General features: G+C 51.1%; 1 protein-coding gene across 19 annotated transcripts in view; it reads right to left on the bottom strand.

Annotated features, from left to right (window-relative positions):
* Nucleotides 1-21,468, bottom strand: part of SHANK3 (SH3 and multiple ankyrin repeat domains 3) — a 396,403-nt gene that overhangs the window by 235,358 nt on the left and 139,577 nt on the right. For all 19 annotated transcript variants that reach the window (XR_011327682.1, XM_069801392.1, XM_069801393.1 and 16 more), the window contains one exon: nucleotides 20,020-20,359. Coding sequence is in view for 18 of the 19 variants with exons in the window: in XM_069801392.1 (XP_069657493.1) it covers nucleotides 20,020-20,359 (340 nt within the window). In the remaining variant the exon portion in view is untranslated. The remainder of the gene's footprint in view (nucleotides 1-20,019; nucleotides 20,360-21,468) is intronic.

Raw genomic sequence — 21,468 nt, 5'->3', positions numbered from 1 at the left:
GCTGAATGGCTCCCATTGCTGCACTGAGCTCTAGGAGGACTCAGCGCTGAGCCTGCTGAAAAGCTGTCTGAGGGGACAGGTGCTTTCCCAGAAAAGGGCCAGCGCCTCGGGACTGCAGGGCAGCACTGCCAGCCCGGCAGCACTGCCAGCCCAGTCCCGCTGCTGGCACAGCCACAGAGCAAGAAATGGCAGCCTCTGCCACGCACCATCCTACATAACTAAGATAATTTATGGCAAAACAACAGTATAACCCTAGAAATGGCAATTTGGCTTCAGAACTAAAGTCCAGCCTGCACAATCACCAGTGGGAGGCAGGGTTAATTCAGAAGGCAGAAGGCATAAAAACCTGTAGCAGCAAGCCAGGAATAACCTGCCCCCACACAGGCAGTTTTCTACTCCCAGTTAAAAATTCCCACACCACCTAACAGGAGCTGTAATACGCCTGCCATAACTCCTGTGAGCAGCAGTCCTCGTGCCTTGGCCAGAAGCATCACTCCTCTGTGTCTCCCCGTGTGCTGAGCACATGCTGTGCCTGCACAGGGAGTTCCCTGGCTTCGTTACCTGATGGGCACTAATGACTTCCTTTACAGTTGAGCATTCCATTGCTCAGTCCCTGTTTCTTTTTGCTGTGAGTCAGCCCTGCAGCCAATGTCAGTTTTAAATACTCTGGACTGGCAAAACTGAAATCATCTACCAATTCGCTGCACCACAGCATCTTTGTGCCTTGCCAGGGCAGCTGGTTCTGCAGCATCTCTGGAGCAGAGCGTGCTCCCTGCTGAGGAGCACAGTCAGTATTGACCAGCCGCTGCTCTGCCTGCCTGCTCATCTATCATCTATAAATAAATGTGTATCTATCTGCTCACATTTACAGAAACAGCGACGCTGTGAGAAACGCGAGTGAATCACTACGGAGAGGGCATCATTATGAACCTCCACCCTGCTCAGAACAGACTACCAGTTTTATGGCTCCTCCAAACAAACGGTTACATTAAATCACATCCTCTTTGTTTAATCCCATTCTTTCCAACACCTCTGCATACAAGAGAGCTTCTCCAGGCCCTCACTAATTTGCAGCATTCGCCTCTGCCTTCACCCCACACAGATCTGTTCAACGCAGCTGCCTAATAATGCTCACAATATTCAGACTAGACTGTGCCACTGATGGATACAAAGGCACTGGAATATCTTTGCTGCTACTCACTACGCTGTCTCTTACATTGCCAAACTGGCTGTTTAATTTCTGGCAGTACCTGCACAGTGGGCAAAGCCTCCCCGAGGTGGCTGCAGTGACATCTCGGCTCCTGCCTGGCACTCACACAGGTGCATCGGGCAGCAGTTGCAGGTGGAGCACCAAGAAACACAGTGCTGAAATGGCACAGAGGCGGTGTGAAGGATGGTAGGCAACACAGGAGGTAAATACACAGAGACAGGCAGCAGGGCTGAGGGACATCACCTACAGCTCCTCAAAGACAGGAGGAAGGCACAGCGACTCTGCCATCTCCTATAACTCAAGGACCAAAGTCAAAGAGTATTGACTCACTCCCCAATGTGAAGCACTCAGAGATCAGAGCTGGATGATGCTGAAGAGGAGGAAAAAATTGTTTTACTAACATACTTGGGAAAAGCAGCTGTGTGCACAGAGAACACGTAGATAGCTGCAAGCTGAGAGTCGTGACACATCACTATCCGGAAAATACATCGCTGGAACCAGCCCAGCACGCACCAGGGCACCGCATCAGAGAAAACAACCATGCTATCTGTCTAGTGCAACGCAGTTTCCGTCCTGGCAAACCTTCACTCAGGACAGCATGGCCCACCTGCTCGAACCGCTTTGCATTGCTCTCCAGCTCCCCAGCAAGGAGGCACAGGCTGCTCGTGCCTGCAGAGCCTCACAATGCTCATCCGCACGCTGGGCACTGCCTTCGCTCCCAGCCTGCTGCTCTGGGCCATGCAGCCACTCACATCCTGCCAGGAACACACAGTGATGCCAAGACTCACCCCAGGTCTTCCGAGGACATCCCCTCCCCAAACCTGCATGGGGACAGAGGAACGCCCAGGTGCGCCCCGTGGGCACCAGGAGTGCAGCAGGGGAGCAGGGGCTGTTCTGTTAACAGGGCATGCAAACGGCAAGTGAGGGACGAGAAACTCACACTGAGAGCCTGCAGCTGCAGGCAGACACTGCTTTAAAAAAAAAAAAAAAAAAAGGGTTAAAAAATTAAAAGATAAAAGAAAGAGTGTCAAGCAGAAATATTCTGTGGATTGAAAAGCTCAACTGGTAGAGCAACATCACAGCAAGGGACTGGGAGCAGCGCACTGGGAAGGATGCTGGCAGTCCTCTGGCACAGCCAGGACATCCACCGGACTCGCCTGCCCATGGGCTGGCACAGGCAATGCGCGGCCACCTCCGCTCAGACCCTACCCAGTACCCCACCCCTGCCGAGGGGGGGGCTGGACACCCCAGAGAGGCCCACAGGGGCATGAGAAAACATCCTCCTCACCAGCAAGCCAATGGCCAAATGACAAGCGTAAATCACAAACAGTAAATCACAACAAGGATAGATCACAATGAAGTACAAATTGTGAGAAATGAAGCCTCGGGAGTTGCGCGGCGCAGCTGGGTGTGAAGGAAATCGTGTTTCCTTCCCATAGCTTTCAATGTCACCTCCCAATTTCACTGATGCTTCCCCTTCTCTGGACAAACCCAGCCACCCCCTGGCTGCCCCCAGCCCATCGCTGCTCCTGGCAGACCCCTCCTCAGCAGCACTGCTGCTGCCCCGAGGTACTGCTCCTGTCCTCTGCTCGGCTGGGGCAACCGTGGCTGCACACCCCTGCCCTGTAACAGTTTCACACCAAGTTACAGAATAGCATTGTCATGTTATTGACATCATCTTCCAGCTCATTTTATACATTCTGATGCTTTGTTCTGTATTTTAATGAGTGAGTCCTCATAAAAAAACAGATTTTTCATGGCGGCGCTGACGAGGAAGCCTGTGGGACTGCAGTTAATTTAAAATCCAGCAAAATGTAGAAGCTGTCTGAATTTCCTCCTTGCAGTACACATTGCCTGTATTTATCAACAAACTCCATCGGCCTTTGAAGTCTCACAGTTTCCTCTAGTACAAAATAACTAAGCTGGGGACCAGCAATGCGGAGACGCGGAGCAAGGGAGGCACAAAGACCAGTTCTGGAGCGTTTGCTGGGGCCCCAGAGCTCCAGGCTGTCCTGAATTAGGATTCTGGAAGACATGGAGAGCTGCTGCCTGGTTGCAGGCTGCCTGCTGCCTGCCAGCCCTGGGGACAGCAGCTCTGCCGCCCATCGAGCCCGTTGCGGGGCAGGAGTCAGGAGCAAATGCCAAGAGCAGCCTCCAGCTCGGGTAAAAGCAGGGACTGGCATGCCACCCTGAAAGGCTGTCAGCCCAACTTAAACAACAGCATGAGTTTTTGCTGTCACTGCAGCAGTCATTTTTAACATTGATAATTTCTTTTCTCTTAGATGAAGTTCATGGCATTGCTCTGCATCATACCCATAAGTGCCTAGTTTCCATATTAACATCACACGAGGGGAAACCTAATGAAAACTCACAAAACCCTTGAGTGTTAGCTCCAGTCTGTGGTCTGCTTTGCTTTACTCTCTCTGTTTCCTCACTCCCGTCTCCTGTTTGGCCTTTGCTCCTCATCTCCATCATTCATCCTGCTGCTCCCAGCCCTGTACTATCAGAAAGATCAAAACACTGGGGGGGAACCACTCTAATATGTTATTTGTACATCATTGTAACATTTATAACGTAAAGTTTTAATATTTTGGACTGGTGAAACTCAAATCGCCTGCTAAAAAATCCCATTACAGTTTAAGCCCTTCTCCCCCCATGTAGCCACCACCTGCTAAACATAAATATGTTGTGTAACCCCATCAACACTTGCCATCACAGTACTCTGCTTAGGGTGACACAGTTTCTCTTCCCAAACCTCAATTGCCCTGCCAACTCAGGGGAAGAGGGCAGGAAAGGAATTCTCATTCAGGACACTCTCTACCCTGCCTCTTGTACTGGGACCTCACCTTGGCCGAAGACGTCAGATACCACCAGTGTTCACGCAAATTCCTCCTTTGGAAGACAGCTTCACTTAGCTCCGGGCAGCTCATGCTGTCTTCCCCAGTGGTCCCTTCACTCTCTGAGAGTCTCCTGGACTAGCTTCGCTGCCTTATTGATGATCTCCTCTTCCAAAGGTCCTGCCTTGTGCAGCTCTGCCTGGATCATCCAGCGCTTCCCCTATTGCCCTTACAGATGCTGTTACTGCTTCTGATTTTTCAGGCCTTTCTGATGAATTTCTGTTATCTTTCCAAAACTCCCCTTCTGAGGTTGGCACGGCAAGTGTTTTCAGTGCCTCTCCTTCCTCAAGATGCTGAGCCCAGTAAAACTGTTGTCATTCACCACTCCACGTTTTCTGGAAGGTGGCTATTTCTGTGCACAGGCAGCGCCAACGCGATGTGCAGATAAACACAGCACAGCCTCTCCTCTGATGGGCTCTGGAGGCAGCAGTCCCTGGGGGGGATCGCCGACAGAGCGCAAGCCACCCCCCAGAGCTCCTGGCCTGGGACATGCGACCACAGAGCTCTCACCATTGAGCCCTTCCCCACCCAAGAGCCACCCCACTGCCAAGTTCTGGCAGCTCTCCCATTCCCACACCCCCAGTCTTCAGCGTTTGTCTCCACAGCAGCTCTGGATCACATCAGCCATTCAGACTTCAACTCCTCAGACTCCGCCAAACCTTCCCAAATACTGCCCCAACCATCCCAGATCTAATCTCCTCTTCCACATGTCATATCAGATTTAATGCTAGCCCGTTGTGTCTCCTCACTCTACCATCACTCCAAGACCTTCCTCCACTGCCGGGGTCTCCAGCTCACGCAGAACAAAACAGCTCTCCAGGAGGGTCCTGCAAACTCTGCTGCACTTCAGAAATCCTACAGTATAGTTCTCAGAAAAATTCAATGTTTTAACCAACAGAACACGTGAAAGCCTGTCAAAATGCTGTGCTATTTATTCGGGTGCCGAGTTATATTTATTCTAAGAGCTGCGTGCATCACGCGCTCTCTGAACCGCTGCAGATTTTGGTAGAAACGCCCCGGCCGAAATCTGGGACTATCGTCATGAGGGGTGGCCCTTCAGTCCTGGAGACAGGGCAGGCATCGGCCCCCCAGCAGAGGAGAGCGCTCTGCTGGGCATCTCCGCTCGCCTGATCTAGTCCCATTTTAATTTTACCCAACTAAAATAAATATTCCTGAAGCTTCACTGGCATCCCAAATTGACAGCATATATTCTTATGGGAACTTTGAGGCAAACAGAAAAAGCTATTACAGAGACAAACACGTCTGGCAGGGAGGTAATCTCACTTGAATATTGCTCAGATTCCCTTTTGGTTTATCAAAACTTAAAAGGCATTTGTCCTAGTTACTTCAGGCGTGTTTTGGCGTGCATGGAGGGGAGCAGCACGTCTCAGAGACATTTCGTGGTGCGGGCAGTTACTTGCATGTTCAAGGTGAGACTCTGTCCTAAGAAGACATTCTGCCAAAGCAGGTTTCTCTCCTGCAGCGGACGGGTGGTGGAGGGGAGCTGGCTCCAGGGTGCACACAGCAGGGTCTGCGGCAGGACCCTGGCGGGAGCAGCCAGAGCAGCCGCCCTGCAAGGGCCAGCGAGCCGGGACCCGGGGCAAGCGCAGGGCATCAGCCCCACGGACAGGGACACAGTCCTGAGGGACAAAGACAATGGGCCGTCAGGACAGCGATCCTGGGACTGCCAGGCAAGCCCTGGGCACAAAGCATGTCCCAGAGCCCACCGGGCACCGGAACCCCACGGCGTACCTCGGGACCGGTGATGAGGTCCTGAGCTTGGAGGCAGCTCCCCAGCCAAGGGGCTGCCCCCAACGAGGCTTTCTGCACCCTCTTGGCTCAGCTCCATCCAGAGCCTGAGCCCAGCTGTGGCTGGGGCAGCCAAAGCCCTCGGCGAGGGGCAGGAGCACACCCAGCAGGGAGAGACGAGGACCTTCCAGCTGCTTTACTGGCAAGTTCTTGGAGACCGCTTTCTTCTTTTAGATGGGAGGGCTGGACCAGATGACATCCAGATGTCCCTTCCAACTTAAATTACTCTGCAAGCCTGTAACGCCTTTGCAAACACCACATATTTCCTGTACAAGGTCTCCAGTCTGACAACTGGGGACTCTGTCTCCTCACCACACATTTCTCCACAAAGCACTGTCCATCTAATTCCTCACTGGTGGAGTTGTCTCGGACTATGGTGTCGCACTAGGAGCAAGAGATCCCCTACCTACGCTCTTCACTATCCCGCCCTAAAATAAAACATCACACCCAAAGCGCTGGGCATGGTGCTGGCACTGCTGTGCCGCTCAGCGCTATCAGCTGGGCTGCAAACAGCACAGAAGGACTATAAGCAGCCTGGTGACCCCAGGGGGATCCAGAGAAGTGGGTGGCCCTTGCACCACCCACCTTCAGGGGTTTCTTTTTGAGAAGCTGCTGTAGGGGGACTGAGGCTACAGCCGAGACGCAGAGGGGACTCAACTCAACAGCTGACGCCAAGCTGAAAACCGAGCCACGGAGGAAAGAATGAAACAAATTGTGGCAATTTCTACTCAAATCCCTGATGCAGGTAGAACTAATCAAATGGATCTAACCCTTTCAAAAGCCAGGAAGGGAAAACAAATCGTCTAAGGCTTTTAATAAATAAATAAACCAGTGACTTAGTACTTAGGGCAAAGATCTCACTCACATTGTTGAGGAATAAAAGGGCTTGGGAATAGTGAATCAGTTGATATTGTTGAAAGTAATAATACGAAAAAAGAGATTGGGACAAGGCACTTATTTTATTAAACCCCCCAAGGAGAGGTCAAGAATATTAGAAATAAAGTCCCCAGGTTCCGGTTGATGCAATAACTGCAGTTTTAGCAATTTCAGAAGAAGGATGTTTGTTCAAGGTGGCAAAGTGCCAAGAATCTTCAGGGGAGCTGCTAGAAAAGGATGCACTCTGTATTTACTTGCTGCTGAGGAGCACTGAGCTCAGTGCAGTTTTTATGGACAGTATCTGCCTGAACAGGACTCTACCAGCCAGCCGTGCATCAGCAATTCACATTCCCTTTTGCAGAGATGCTGACGATAGGACCAAAGGAGGAGGTATTTCAGGGAGTGGGGAGGACAATCCCTGGTTTCTTCAGCACATGTCCTGCTCTTTAGGCACATGCCAGGGGGCAAGCATCAGACAAGATACCAGCCTTGGCAGATAGCCATTCTGATCCAGTGCAGTGTCTTATGCTATGCCCCCCTGATGCTAGCTTATGGGACTTAGGAATAATAAGAGATTGCACTTATCCAGAGATCTACTGGTGAAGGATCAGGACACTGACTGTCCAGCAAGCTCTTGGACTATATTCATGACAATTTATTTTTATAGAGAAGGTGCAGAAAGCAGCCATAGAAGCTCTTTTAGTGCTTTGATTCCAACTGGCTGAAAATGTGAATGCAGAGGTAACATTGACAGAAACGATCATGAAATGATAAGTGTTCGGCACTTCTTAGGAAGAAAGTGAGAAAGACCAGCAAAATATGAGCAATGCATTTCGACGCCAACCTCTATATGTTCTTGAATACTGGAGACAAGGTTTCATGAAAGGTCAGCCCATGGTGGGCAGACAGCCTCCAGAAGTCCCTTGTAACTCAAACTATTACATGATCCCATGATGGGGAAGGCAAAGGAAAACAGACTTCAGACATGGAAGATGCATAAGCCGCGAAGTAAGAAACCAGGTAAATCATAGGACAGTCATTGACTTCAAACACACTACATAAACTGGAAATCGGGAGTGATTGCTATGGACAGATGTCGTGGTTTCAGCCCAGCCGGTAACAAAGGACCATGCGGCCGCTCGCTCACTCCTCCCGCCCCCCTCCGGTGGGATAGGGGGGAGACGGAGGAGAGGAAAAAAAAACAAACCTGGAACCTCGAGGGTTGAGATAAAGGCAGTTTACTGGAACAACACAAAGAAATTGCAACAACAACAACGGTACTAATGAAAAAGTATACAAAAAGAGTGATGCACAGTGCAACTGCTCACCACCCGGGACCCGACGCTCTGCCACTTCCCCCACCGAAAAGAAGAGCCCACCCCCCGGCCCACTCCCCATTTATATACTGAGCATGATGTCACACGGTATGGAATAGCTCCTTGGCCAGTTCAGGTCAGCTGTCCCGGCTATGCCCCCCACCTCCCAGGTTCCTGTAAAAAAAAAAAATTAACTCTATTCCAGCTGAACCCAGGACATTATCCACCCCTTATTCTATACCATCTACATCATGCCCAGATCTTACATTTTCCAATCGACCACTACCACTTCCTTGTCTTATATATATAAGTATATGGACTTGCGTCCATCCCCATCGCCCCTCCGCACACACACACACACGCAAATGGTATTCCTTTAGCGTATGGGCTATCCCTCTAATGTGTCCATTGATTTTATTTAGTCCATGACTTTGGGGCTCCATCTGTTGTAACAGTTCTTCAGGATAAGAGAGAAGATGGTGTGAGATGTTGGGTTGTTGTATGCTGCCTCTGGAACTTGTGGCTAGTACATTTGGTGCAACTCATGCCCTTAGTCTGCAGGTCGAAGATGTTGATCTTGAGGAAATTGCTGGGTGTCAGTTCAAGTTCTGTCGCTGTTGTACTTGGCTTAGTTTCAAAGTCCATCCCGCAGTCATTTGGGTAATTCTTACAGTAATAGCCTTGATATGGCATATAGACACTATAGATACAATGACATGCATTGGCAGGGTATTTAGCAGTTAGGTATCATACAGCCCAATTCACTGGCTATTCTCTCCCAAAATCAAATCTCCCTGAGGTACACATCGAACTTCCCCATCCTTCTGCATCACCCACCAGGTGTACCCAGGTCCCTGAGCAAAAACAACCCCTTGAATGGGTTTGCCTCTGCTTGAGGGAGGACTAACCCAGACTGTCTTTCCTAACATACTCCTCATGCGCACTACAGGGACTTTATCGCCTTCTACAGTATGTGGAAGTCTTGGTTGGGCGGGGCCAGCCCGATTGGCGGATCCTCTAGTATTAACTAACCAGGTGGCTTTTGTTAAATGAGTATCCCAATGTTTGAAAGTCCCACCCCCCATCGCTCTCAATGTAGTTTTCAGCAGTCCGTTGTATCGTTCGATTTTTCCGGAGGCCAGTGCGTGATAAGGGATGTGATATACCCACTCAATGCCGTGTTCTTTGGCCCAGGTGTCTACGAGGTTGTTTCGGAAGTGAGTCCCGTTATCCGACTCGATTCTTTCTGGGGTGCCGTGTTGCCATAAAATTTTCTCTTCAAGGCCCAGGATAGTGTTCTGGGCAGTGGCATGGGACACAGGGTATGTTTCCAGCCATCCAGTGGTTGCTTCCACCATTGTAAGCACATGGCACTTGCCTTGGCGTGTTCGTGGGAGTGTGATATAGTCAATCTGCCAGGCCTCCCACTGTTTATATTTCAGCCATCGCCCCCCATGCGACAGGGGTTTTTGCCGCTTGGCTTGCTTAATTGCGGCACATGTTTCACATTCGTGGATGACCTGTGCGATAGTGTCCATGGTCAAGTCCACCCCTCGATCTCGAGCCCATCTATATGTTGCATCTCTCCCCTGATGGCCTGAGGTATCGTGGGCCCACTGAGCCATAAATAGCTCACCCCTACGTTGCCAGTCCAGGTCCACCTGAGACACTTCAATCTTGGCAGCCTGATCTGCCTGCTGATTGTTTTGATGTTCTTCAGTGGCCCGACTCTTGGGTACATGAGCATCTACGTGACGTACTTTTACCACTAGCTTCTCTATCCGAACAGCGATATCTTGCCACAGTGCGGCAGCCCAAATGGGTTTACCTCTGCATTGCCAGTTGCCCTTCTTCCATTGCTGTAGCCACCCCCATAGGGCATTTGCCACCATCCATGAGTCAGTATAGAGATAGAGCACTGGCCACTTTTCTCTTTCAGCAATATCTAATGCTAGCTGGATGGCTTTCACCTCTGCAAACTGACTCGATTCACCTTCTCCTTCAGCAGTTTCTGCAACTAGTCGTGTAGGACTCCATACAGCAGCCTTCCACCTCCGATGTTTTCCCACGATGCGACAGGACCCATCAGTGAACAGGGCATATTGCCTCTCATTTTCTGGCAGTTTATTATACAGCGGGGCCTCTTCAGCCCGTGTCACCTCCTCCTCTGGCAACATTCCAAAGTCTTTGTCTTCTGGCCAGTCCGTGATCACTTCTAAAATTCCTGGGCGACTGGGGTTTCCTATGCGAGCCCGTTGTGTGATCAGCGCAATCCACTTACTCCACGTGGCATCAGTCGCGTGATGTGTAGAGGAAACTTTCCCTTTGAACATCCAGCCCAGCACTGGCAGTCGGGGTGCTAAGAAGAGCTGTGTTTCAGTACCAACCACTTCTGAAGCGGCTCGAACTCCTTCATATGCTGCCAATATCTCTTTTTCAGTTGGAGTATAGCGAGCCTCGGATCCTCGATATCCCCGACTCCAAAACCCCAGGGGTCGGCCTCGGGTCTCCCCAGGTGCTTTCTGCCAAAGGCTCCAGGTAGGGCCATTCTCCCCAGCTGCAGTGTAGAGCACATTTTTAACATCTGGTCCTGTCCGGACTGGCCCAAGAGCTACTGCATGAACAATCTCCCGCTTAATTTGTTCAAAGGCTTGTCGTTGCTCAGGCCCCCATTTAAAATCATTCTTCTTCCGGGTAACTTGGTAGAGAGGACTTACAATTTGACTGTAATTTGGAATATGCATTCTCCAAAAGCCCACAACACCTAAGAAAGCCTGTGTTTCCTTTTTATTAGTCGGTGAGGACATAGCTGCTATTTTGTTGATCACGTCCGCAGGGATCTGACGACGCCCGTCTTGCCATTTTACTCCTAAGAACTGGATCTCCTGCGCAGGTCCCTTGACCTTACTTTCTTTTATGGCAAAGCCAGCCTTCAAAAGGATTTGGATTATTTTCTTCCCTTTCTCAAAAACTTCTTCTGCCGTGCTGCCCCATATGATGATGTCATCAATATATTGCAGGTGCTCTGGAGCTTCACCTTTTTCTAGTGCAGTCTGGATCAGTCCATGGCAAATAGTGGGGCTGTGTTTCCACCCCTGGGGCAGTCGATTCCAGGTGTACTGGACACCCCTCCAAGTGAAAGCAAACTGTGGCCTGCACTCCGCTGCCAAAGGAATGGAGAAAAATGCATTAGCAATGTCAATTGTGGCATACCACTTAGCTGTCTTTGATTCTAGTTCATATTGAAGCTCTAACATATCTGGCACAGCAGTGCTCAGCGGTGGCGTGACTTCATTCAGCCCACGATAATCTACTGTTAGTCTCCAATCCCCATTAGATTTCCGCACGGGCCATATGGGACTATTAAAGGGTGAGTGAGTCTTGCTGATCACTCCTTGGCTCTCCAATTGGCAAATCAGCTTATGGATGGGGATCAGGGAGTCTCGGTTGGTGCGATATTGCCGCCGGTGCACCGTCGTGGTAGCAATTGGCACCTGTTGTTCTTCAACCTTCAGCAACCCCACAACCGAAGGGTCTTGGGAGAGACCAGGCAGGGTAGACAGCTGTTCAATCTCCTCCGTCTCCAATGCAGCTATACCAAAGGCCCAACGGTACCCTTTTGGGTCCTTGAAATACCCCCTTCTGAGATAATCTATACCAAGGATGCACGGGGCCTCTGGGCCAGTTGCAATGGGGTGTTTATGCCACTCATTCCCGGTTAGACTCATTTCGGCTTCCAATACGGTTAGCTCTTGGGATCCCCCTGTCACACCAGAGATACAGATGGGTTCTGCCCCTTTATAACTTGATGGCATTAGGGTACATTGTGCACCAGTGTCTACTAGAGCCTTATATTCCTGTGGGTCTGACGTGCCAGGCCATCGAATCCACACTGTCCAGTAGACTCGGTTGTCCCTCTCCTCCACCTGGCTGGAGGCAGGGCCCCTCTAATCCTGGTTAGAATATCTGTTACCCACTTTTTGCACATGTGAATCAGAAGTCCCTTCAAGAGGATCAGAAATGAGATCGGCCCATCTACTGCGCCCGGGGGACTGCTCACGGGAAACTGGAGCAGCAGTTTTCCAAGAAGAATCTTCTTTTCTGGTTGCTTTTTCTCGCAACTCCCGTACCCGTGAATCCAAGACTGAGGTAGGTTTTCCATCCCACTTCCTCATGTCCTCTCCATGGTCACGCAGGTAAAACCACAGGTTAGCCTGTCGTGTGTACTTTCTCTCTCCTCTCTCTTGGGCAGAGGAACGCTTACTCCCAATAACTGCAATGCGGGCCTGTACAGGTGAGGAGGAGGACATATCCACTTTGAATTGCTGGAACTCTCGGGACAATTCCTCTACAGCTGAGACACAGGCCCGTAGGGAGGAAGAGAGACTTCCTTCATATTGCCGGAGTTGGACAGCCAATTCATCCACCGTTTGTCCATAGCCTTCTTTCCAGGACATTACTGCCAATGAGTTGGCATAGGTTGGTGGTGCACTTCGTAGAAACTTCCGCCACATCGGTTGTGTGCATTGGACTTCATCTGGATCTGTGGGTGACTGCGCATTTTCTGGATCATTATAAATCACCTCCAGCACGGCTAATTCCCTCAGGTACTGGATACCTCTCTCCATGGTGGTCCACTTGCCTTGGTGACATGTAACTTCATCCCTGAAGGGGTATCTTTCCTTTACACCTAACAGAAGTCGCCTCCAGAGGCTGAGGACTTGTGTTTTTCGCCCAATCGCCTTGTCGATACCCCCTTCTCTAGACAGAGATCCCAACTGCTTGGCTTCCTTACCCTCTAATTCCACACTACTAGCCCCATTATCCCAGCATCGGAGCAGCCAGGTAACAATGTGCTCACCTGGGTGGCGGCTAAAATCTTTTCACATGTCACGCAACTCACTCAGGGATAGAGATCGGGTAATTATTTCAGGTTCTGCCTCTTCCTCCTGTTCTCGCGATGACCCTGGTTCATCTTCATCTCTCACTGAGCGAACTGATTTCTTTGTGTGTTTCTTTTTCTGTACAGGGGCGACTGATACTGGCACAGGTTGGTTCTCTGGTTTAGTGGCAGTATCTGTCACCGGGGTAGGGTTAGCCACGGTACCTGTTGTCGTGGTAGGGGCAGCCACGGTGCTTGTCGTCGGGGTAGGGGTAGCCACGGTGCATGTTGTCAGGGTTTGGGTAGCCACGGTGCATGTTGTCTTGTTTTCCATCTTTTCCCCCTTTTCCCCCTGGGGGTGCTGCATAATATCAAGCAGGGTTTGGTAGATACCGGCCAGGGCCCAGCACAGTGTAGTGAGTTGTGTGTCTCTGGGATAGCCACAGCATTTTCCTTTCAAAAATTCTATCACTTCATGAGGGTTCTGCAGTTGTTTGGGAGTGAACTTCCAAGTCACCGGAGGTGAGAAGTTCTCTAGATACCTGCCCACATCCTCCCACATGCCCTGCCACCCATAAATATCCAGCTTTGGGACAGATCTCTGGGTGGTACTCTTAAAGAGCCTTTTTGTAGCCCTAGACAAGACCTGAAACATAGTCAGGAGGCATAGCACTAACAGCACACAGGCTTGCGCATCCCAAGGATATTCAAAATTCTCGAAAACTGTTGTAATTAGTTGGAAAGAGAAAAGGGAGGGGAACGGATGGGGGGAAGTATCCCCCCCTAACTTCCCCATGGGTTGGGTGTAATTACCAATAAAATCCGACAGAAGGTGCCCAAAGTATGGAAACTATATCACTGCCTCATACAGATACCAGCTTAACCTCATGACCAGTGATGTAATCATTTCACAAGTCGACATTGCCCAGTACAGCAAAATGATAATCCCAATCACTCTCCCAGAGATGAGATACGCAACTACAGGCAATACATAAAGCATATAAGAACTTACAAAACGCCACCATGTAAACAACTGAATCAACATTGTGACTAACATCTATTTATCTAGTATAAGAAATGCGTATGACAAATTTGTTTCAACACGCTCTGGCCAGATCTGTCGTTATCTCAACCCTTCATGCCCCACGTTGGGCGCCAAAAAGGACTGTCGTGGTTTCAGCCCAGCCGGTAACAAAGGACCACGCGGCCGCTCGCTCACTCACTCCTCCCGCCCCCCTCCGGTGGGATGGGGGGAAGACGGAGGAGAGGAAAAAAAAAAACAAACCTGGAACCTCGAGGGTTGAGATAAAGGCAGTTTACTGGAACAACACAAAGAAATTGCAACAACAACAACGGTACTAATGAAAAAGTATACAAAAAGAGTGATGCACAGTGCAACTGCTCACCACCCGGGACCCGACGCTCGGCCACTTCCCCCACCGAAAAGAAGCGCCCACCCCCCGGCCCGCTCCCCATTTATATACTGAGCATGATGTCACATGGTATGGAATAGCTCCTTGGCCAGTTCAGGTCAGCTGCCCGGCTATGCCCCCCACCTCCCAGGTTCCTGTAAAAAAAAAAAATTAACTCTATCCCAGCTGAACCCAGGACAACAGATGTGAAGGAAAAGCACAAGCCAACAGAAGCAAACATCTGGAGAGCACAAGCATGAGAGGAAATGCCACCATGGAGAAGAAGATATTCATTCTGTAAATACACTGACAGCAAGAAAAAGATCCCAAGAATTGCTGGTAACTGTTGGTGCTTCTTTGGCTAACTGCTTTCAATGGATGAAACTGAAAAGACCAATATGCTTATTATTTGTCTTTAAATCAGAGATCAACCATGAGATTTTGGAGGCAGAGAGTCAAGATCCTACCTGGAAACCAGAAGCAGGAATTAATTAAGAATATTTGGATGTGCCTGACTACGTATCTGGAAGGAAGTTTAAGAACAGATTAAAGCAAACTAAGAACACCTAAGGTCATCTTTGAAGGCTCATGTTATATACTGTGTGTCCAAAAGAGTGGAAAATAGCAAATGGCCAAAAAGGGGGAAAAAGAAAAGCAAAAGAAATACCGTCACTTCACTTCTTGGAAAAAAACATTGGAACAAATAACAAACCAAAGTGTTTGTCCTTGCCTAGAAGGAAGCAATGTGGTAATAGTCAGAAGGGATTTGTCAAGGACAGATGGTGAGAGGAGCTGGCTGCTGAGCAGCAGCCACACACCTCGGCCTTCGCTGGGCTCCTGACAGCCCCACAGCTGCCCCAAGACCACCCGACCACAGGGCAGGAGAACAACCCTCCGATGCCTCCCCATCAAAGGGTGGGGGTACCCAGGGGCTGCGCAAGGGGCTGAGCTGGGTCAGCGTCTCCTTTAGCAAAGCCAGCGATGGGTTGGAGAAGATCCTTGCCAAATCTACAGGCAGTGCAAACGGGCTGCAAAACACTCCAAGGAACAGGATTAGGGTTTAAATGGATCCTGATAAAGTGAAGGTACTAAATCTACACAGGCATCATCAACTGCACGAGGATTCAGGTAGGGAAACACTGGTTATATAGTGGGTTTGGGGGGGGATGTGGAGGCTATCACACGCTGAATGTGAGTCACACATCACACCATTTCATAAAACGCAATATGATGAGCTATCAAACTACAGTCTGAAAAACATGCAACGCAATTCTGCTGCCACACTCCTCTGCTGCTGTGTGCCTGCTCCGAGTACTGCACTGCCAGGAAGGAGTGGGATGGTGGGAGCCTGGAGAGGAGCCACGGCAGGAGCTCGGAGAAAACAGACCTTTGGGAAGGGCAAGGCAATAGGGGCTAACAGCCAACAGAGGTGACGACACCAAGGAAAACACGGGAAGCAGTCTTCTGTGTGTGCAAGACTGCTGTGAGGGGGAAGTGAATGAGCTCTTCACCATACCTATGCAGAGTATATGGGGCATAACAAACTAGAGGAAAAAATATTTGGATCAGACATTACAAAACTTCCCAGTGGTGAGGACAGAGGGAGGCAGGAGTGAGGAAAACACCAGGGCATGTCCGTTACCGGGGTTTCCCAAGAACAGGCAGGATGAGCACAGCCAGACATCTGGGGGTTAGACCCTTCCCACTGGTCCTCCCCGGACCCCCGATGATCCACAACACAACTGGGGAGTTCAGAGCCAACTGCATCGGCAACAGCCACCCCCAGGACTTGCTCCCAGGAGCAGGTTATTAGCGCAAGGACAGCCGACCACAAAAAGGCATTTGGGGACACGCCATGGGAGGCTCACCCAAGCCTTGCTGGGGTGGATTAACCTCTGGCATCACCCAGGTCCTTTGCCTGAGGCTCCCTGCAGCCCAGCCCTGCCCGTCCCACTTGGGAGAGGTTCCTGGCCACAGTCCATCCCTCACCGCCGGGATGGTCCACCCTGGGCTCACATCCAGCACCCCTGCTCCAGGGTCAGACCTGTGCTCCCACATTCAGCCTCCCCTGGCTGGCCAGGACCGCCGCTCAGCCTCCGTGGAGGTTGGAGAGCTGCAGTCCACGGGAGGACTCAGCCACCAGAACCATTGGCGTGGCAGAAATCGGGAGAGCAATTTAGCTGTTAGCACAGCTGAACAGCAGCGCCAAGGCTACTGCCCAGCAGCCCACAGGCACGTGAGGTGCTTCTGCGCATCATTTCTGGAGAAATGAAACACTAATGCTGAACTACTTTTCATTTAAATTCTCCTTGCCATCCTGAATATGTTTGCAAAACAATCAGAATTTTGCTGGGAGTTTTTGCCCTCAGAGTAAAGAACTTTGGAGCAACACTGCAGACACTAAATTTTCGTGATATTTACTCTAATAAAAATCTGACCCAGAATCAATTTTTCTGCAAGACTTTTCAAAGATGTGAGAGAACTCTGCGTGTTTATGGATGCCTTGTCACTTACTACAAAGCAAAGACTTTCTTGTTTGAAAATAAAACATCCCTGGGAACTGAGTACTCGGATGAGATAGGGATCACTGCACTGCTCTTCCCCAGCCTTGGAGTAAATAAAAGCTCTGTCAAACCAACACAAACACACTGGGAACCAACCGGGAGAGCCATAAGGCCAAACAACAAGTGAAAGAAATACTGAGTCAAACAAAAAAACACTATTAATTAGCTGCTCTAAGCACTTGTTAGCACACAGCTGCTTGCTGAACAGCAATGGTGCGTGCATATGTCTGTGTAATTCAAAAGAATATCAGCCCAAGCAACTCGCAGAGCAGCACCCGCCCAGCACCCCCAGCCATCGTGGGGTGGCAGTGATGCAGGAGCTGAGGTGGGAAGGGCTCACTGAGCCGACAGCCTCCCCAGGTACGACAGCCTCCCCAGGCATTGCCGGGAGCCCCTGCGGACGGACAGGGAGAGGGGGCAGCAGGAGGCCCCACCTCTGTAAAATCCTGACAGCTCTGAACTTGCTAGCGCATGCCAGCCACTGAACATGCAGGTTGCATGCATGTGACTTTCACTTGCCCCAAACTCAGTGTAAGGAATTTCATAATCCTCCTATCCCTACAAAAATATACAAGTATCTGAAAATAATGGAGTAAAAAGCACTTTTATATGCCTTTTATAAAACGCATATGGCTAGAAATAATTAAGCCACCTCCAGCAATCCTTTAAAAGTTTGCACAAGCAGGAGACAGAAGAAAATGGGGCAGACAGTCACTCCAGCAGCACTTGGCAGTAGGACGCAGAGGTAGCTGCCTTCCTCTGCCCTTTCCGGGCACTTGCTGAGCTGTGACGGACAGCACGATGAGAAGTGTTCCCACGGGCTTCAGCCCTAAGCCAGTCAACCCAGGTGCAAAGGCTCAGCAGGTATTTCGGAGGTCTGTGCATCAAGTCAGAGAGGAGCCCGAGCCTGCAGCAGCATCCCACCCCTCCCACAGTCAGCAGGGAGCAAATGGGCAGGCACGGGGCTGGCAGACGGGGCAGCAGCTACTGGCATCGGAGACAGTGGCACACCACACCAGCCGCTGACCGCCGGCTTGTGCAGCAGCACTGGATACCCACTTTTGCAAGCCCCTGCTCGCGCTGCTGCCCATGGCACACCCCAAATCCCCCAGCATCTCCATGCCCAGCCATGCTCCTGCTCTCCCCTTGCCAGGAAGTGTCTGGCTGGGTAAGGCTCGACTCTTCCCCAGCTGCCTTCCTCCTGCCTTGCCATCAGGTGCTCCAGGTAATTTTGAGAATAATTCCAAAACCTTATTGATTATAAAAGCCCACAGTATTTTTTTTACCTACACCAACCTCCTAATCCTTTTATAATCATACTGTGCTTCTGGTTTCAGCAAGTTCCCGAGCCAGTGAATTCCTGAGCTAACTGCAGGGTGGAGAAAAACCACTGTTTCATACTGGTTTTGAGCGTGCATGCCATCAGTTTTGTTGCACACTCCTTTCTCCTTGTGCCATGAAACAAGCAGAGGTTCCCTACTTCTCTCTGATAAGCCATTCAACATTTCCAATACTTTTAACATATTTCCTCCTGTTCATCTCGTTTCTAAGGTAACAATCCCACTCTTCTAAATCTCTCCTCAAAGCAGAGAGGTTTTTTCCTCATTCCTCATCATTTTCACTGTATCTCCAAAACCCTGTAATTCACACCATTCTTGCTGACTGGTAGTGCCCAGCCTGGTATGCAGCTCTCAGAGGTGTCATCATTGATTTTGACCGAGGCGTTAGACTGTTTTCCATATTATCATCCATCACACTGTTAGGTCATCTAATATCGCTGCATTTTGTACTGAAGTTGCACATTGAGCAGAGGCCTCCACTGAGCTGTTTAGAAAACATCCTGCAACTTTTCCTGAGTTAAACTATTAATTAAGAATCCTAGCAGGTACTTGAGTAGTTCAATTTTTTCCCCCTCTAGTAGCTATTTTACATTTATTTTCATTATTTTTTATTCACTGACACGTTTCCTTTTCCCCATATTCTTCAGATTGCCTCAAAGGGTCTCAGAGCTGTTTCTGCTATGGAGTTAATGTAAATAGCTGCCATCTGCAGACTGGTTCTTCAATGCTCAAATCCGTTTCTTACTCATTAGTGAACACAGCTATAACCCAGACCTGGTACCCACTCTTCAAACTCCTGCTCTAGCTTCACTGTATGAGAGTTTCTCGTTAGCCCTTTCTGAGCAAACGCTGCTTTACATCAGCCATGGCTGTGGTCGGTCGCGCCTCTCCACTAACAGAGGACTTCTGAAAGCAAAGCCTGACCCCAGTCATCACCAAAGGGACCCTTGGCCATGAAGGCTTTCTGGCAGCACCTCTGCTATCTGAGGGGAGCAGCAGCCATCCTCCTGGATCACAACAGGTGCCCATGCTCGGCTTCCAGCCGAAGGCAAGCACCAGCAGGGTGAGCAGTGTCAGAGCCAACATTCACATTGCACATGGCCAGCAAGTGATGGGGAGCAGCAGGAGAACACAAGATCCATGTCGTTCCCACACCTATGGGCCACCGAAACCACCAGACGCACAAGGAAGGCCTCCCCACACCGCTCAGTGGGTCGGGCAAGGGTGCCCATCAGCTGTTCCCAGGCAGTTCAGCAGAGCAATGCCACCACCCAGGCCTGTAGGCAGAATACCGATAACCGCAGTAACTCCAGGTCGTTTGGGACGCATTAGGTGTTGGCTTATCTGCAATGTGCCACCTCGAAGTTCAGTTTTCAAGATGCATTCATTGTCATAGCAACAACAAGCGCAACACAGGATTGATGTACTTACCATTTTTCTGAGATGCAAGATTAGACCCAGGGCTGGGGAGAAGATCGAGGAAAAAAAACCCTCAGCGCTTGCTCCAGGTCCCGGCCAGCCCCGCTCCTCACGGTCCGTGGACAGGGAGACAGGGGGCTTCATCAGGCTCCACGGTCCTTCCTGCTCCCCACCCGCCGCCCGGGGTCCCACGGGTGCCCAGCCCCATGCAGATGCGGGGGCTCCAGCGGGTGCCAAGGATGGCGCCGGCCGTGCCATGGGGCATCCTCGCTCTGCCTCCCCCCGGCCCCTTACCTGGCCTTGCCGCGGCTGCTCCTCCGGAGCGTGGGCAGGTCAGCCTCCTTCTCCTCCTGCACTCGCTGCAGGGACGGGGAGCGGCTGTGGGCGCTGCGGGCGCTGCCGGAGCTCGCCAGGCTGCCGTCCCCTGCCACAGCCCCCGCCGCCGCCTCCTGCATCTGCGCCAGCAGCTGTGGGGGCAGGCTGCGGAGCGAGGGCACCGGCGAGTAGGACGCCCGGCTCTCTGCCTTCAGGTTGTTGTCGCTGGCCGAGCGCTGCAGTATGCGCGGGGAAGAGAGGCCGCCGGCGCCGAGGATCCGTCTCCGCTTTGTGTAACTGGGAGTTTCTCTGAAAGGCACTGCAAAAGAGCCAGGGAAAGCAGCATTAGCTACCGGGCACATGGCGTGAAGCTGGTGTCGGCCAGCCGTGCTTGGGCTGGAAGATGGCGGCAAAGTGGGAGAGCTGGAAAAGCACACGGAGCTGGGCCGGGAAGGCAGGAATGGCCAGGGCAGAGGAAGACACAGCTCCACCTGCACCAGCTCCACCTTCCAGCTCCTCTCCCTGCACCAACCTGGGGAAACTCAGGCGAGCCCGACCGTAGCACACCGGCTTTGGCAGGGTTTGGAGGTGGCATCTCAGGAGGCATCAAGGAGTGCTGCCGGAGGGGGAGGAGGCAGCACCAGCAAGGGTACCCAGGGAGGGTATGTGGGGCCACCAGCGGGACCCCTGCCAGCCCGTCTCCAGCTGCCACGCTGGTTCAGAGGTGGCGACACCTGAACAGGACATTGACACCAGCAGTAACCCTGGCCACCACTTACTCTTCTGTTTCGGAGGCACAGAAGGCCTAAATCTATAGCTTCAGGCACATGTCAAGCGCAAGCCTAGAAAATACAAAGCGCAGAATAAAATACCAGCTACTCCCTGCCCTCTACCTCTACCCTCAAGAGCGTGCAGAAGAAACAGACCTCACGAAGCCACCTGAAGATGCAAACTCCTTCCTCTGCCTGCAGCTCTGCAGAGGGAAAAAGAGTGGAAACGGGAAACCTGATGTGGTCACAGGGGAACAGGGCTCTGCTGCGGAGCCACAGCACTGCAGACCTCAGGTCAGGAAAGATGTATTTTCCTAGATTTTGTTTAACGAATCCATTTCCATCATGAACCTTAATGTGCTTAAAGTTTGTCTGACGTGTGGCAACATCCAGCCCATTTCTGGTGCAAACGTAGTGGCAAAAGCAAGGGGACACGTAAAGCATGCGGAGGTCTCCTGCGCTCCTGCTCAATGGCATGCTCAGAAGCGGTGTGACCCTGCTAACAGGGGACCTCTCACCCCGTCCGCATTCAAGACTCCCCTGGCTTCACCCTTCCAAGGCCACCCCTCCCACAGCAACTTGCACAAAGGCACATGAGCCCTGGACACACTCCAGTGGCCACCTCCCAGGGGCTGCAGAGGATGGGATGAGCCGGGGG

Source organism: Haliaeetus albicilla, chromosome 14 (genome assembly GCF_947461875.1).
Source record: "Haliaeetus albicilla chromosome 14, bHalAlb1.1, whole genome shotgun sequence".
NCBI lineage: Eukaryota > Metazoa > Chordata > Aves > Accipitriformes > Accipitridae > Haliaeetus > Haliaeetus albicilla.
Note: the sequence above shows the minus strand (reverse complement) of the source record. Positions and strands in the feature narration are given on the sequence as shown.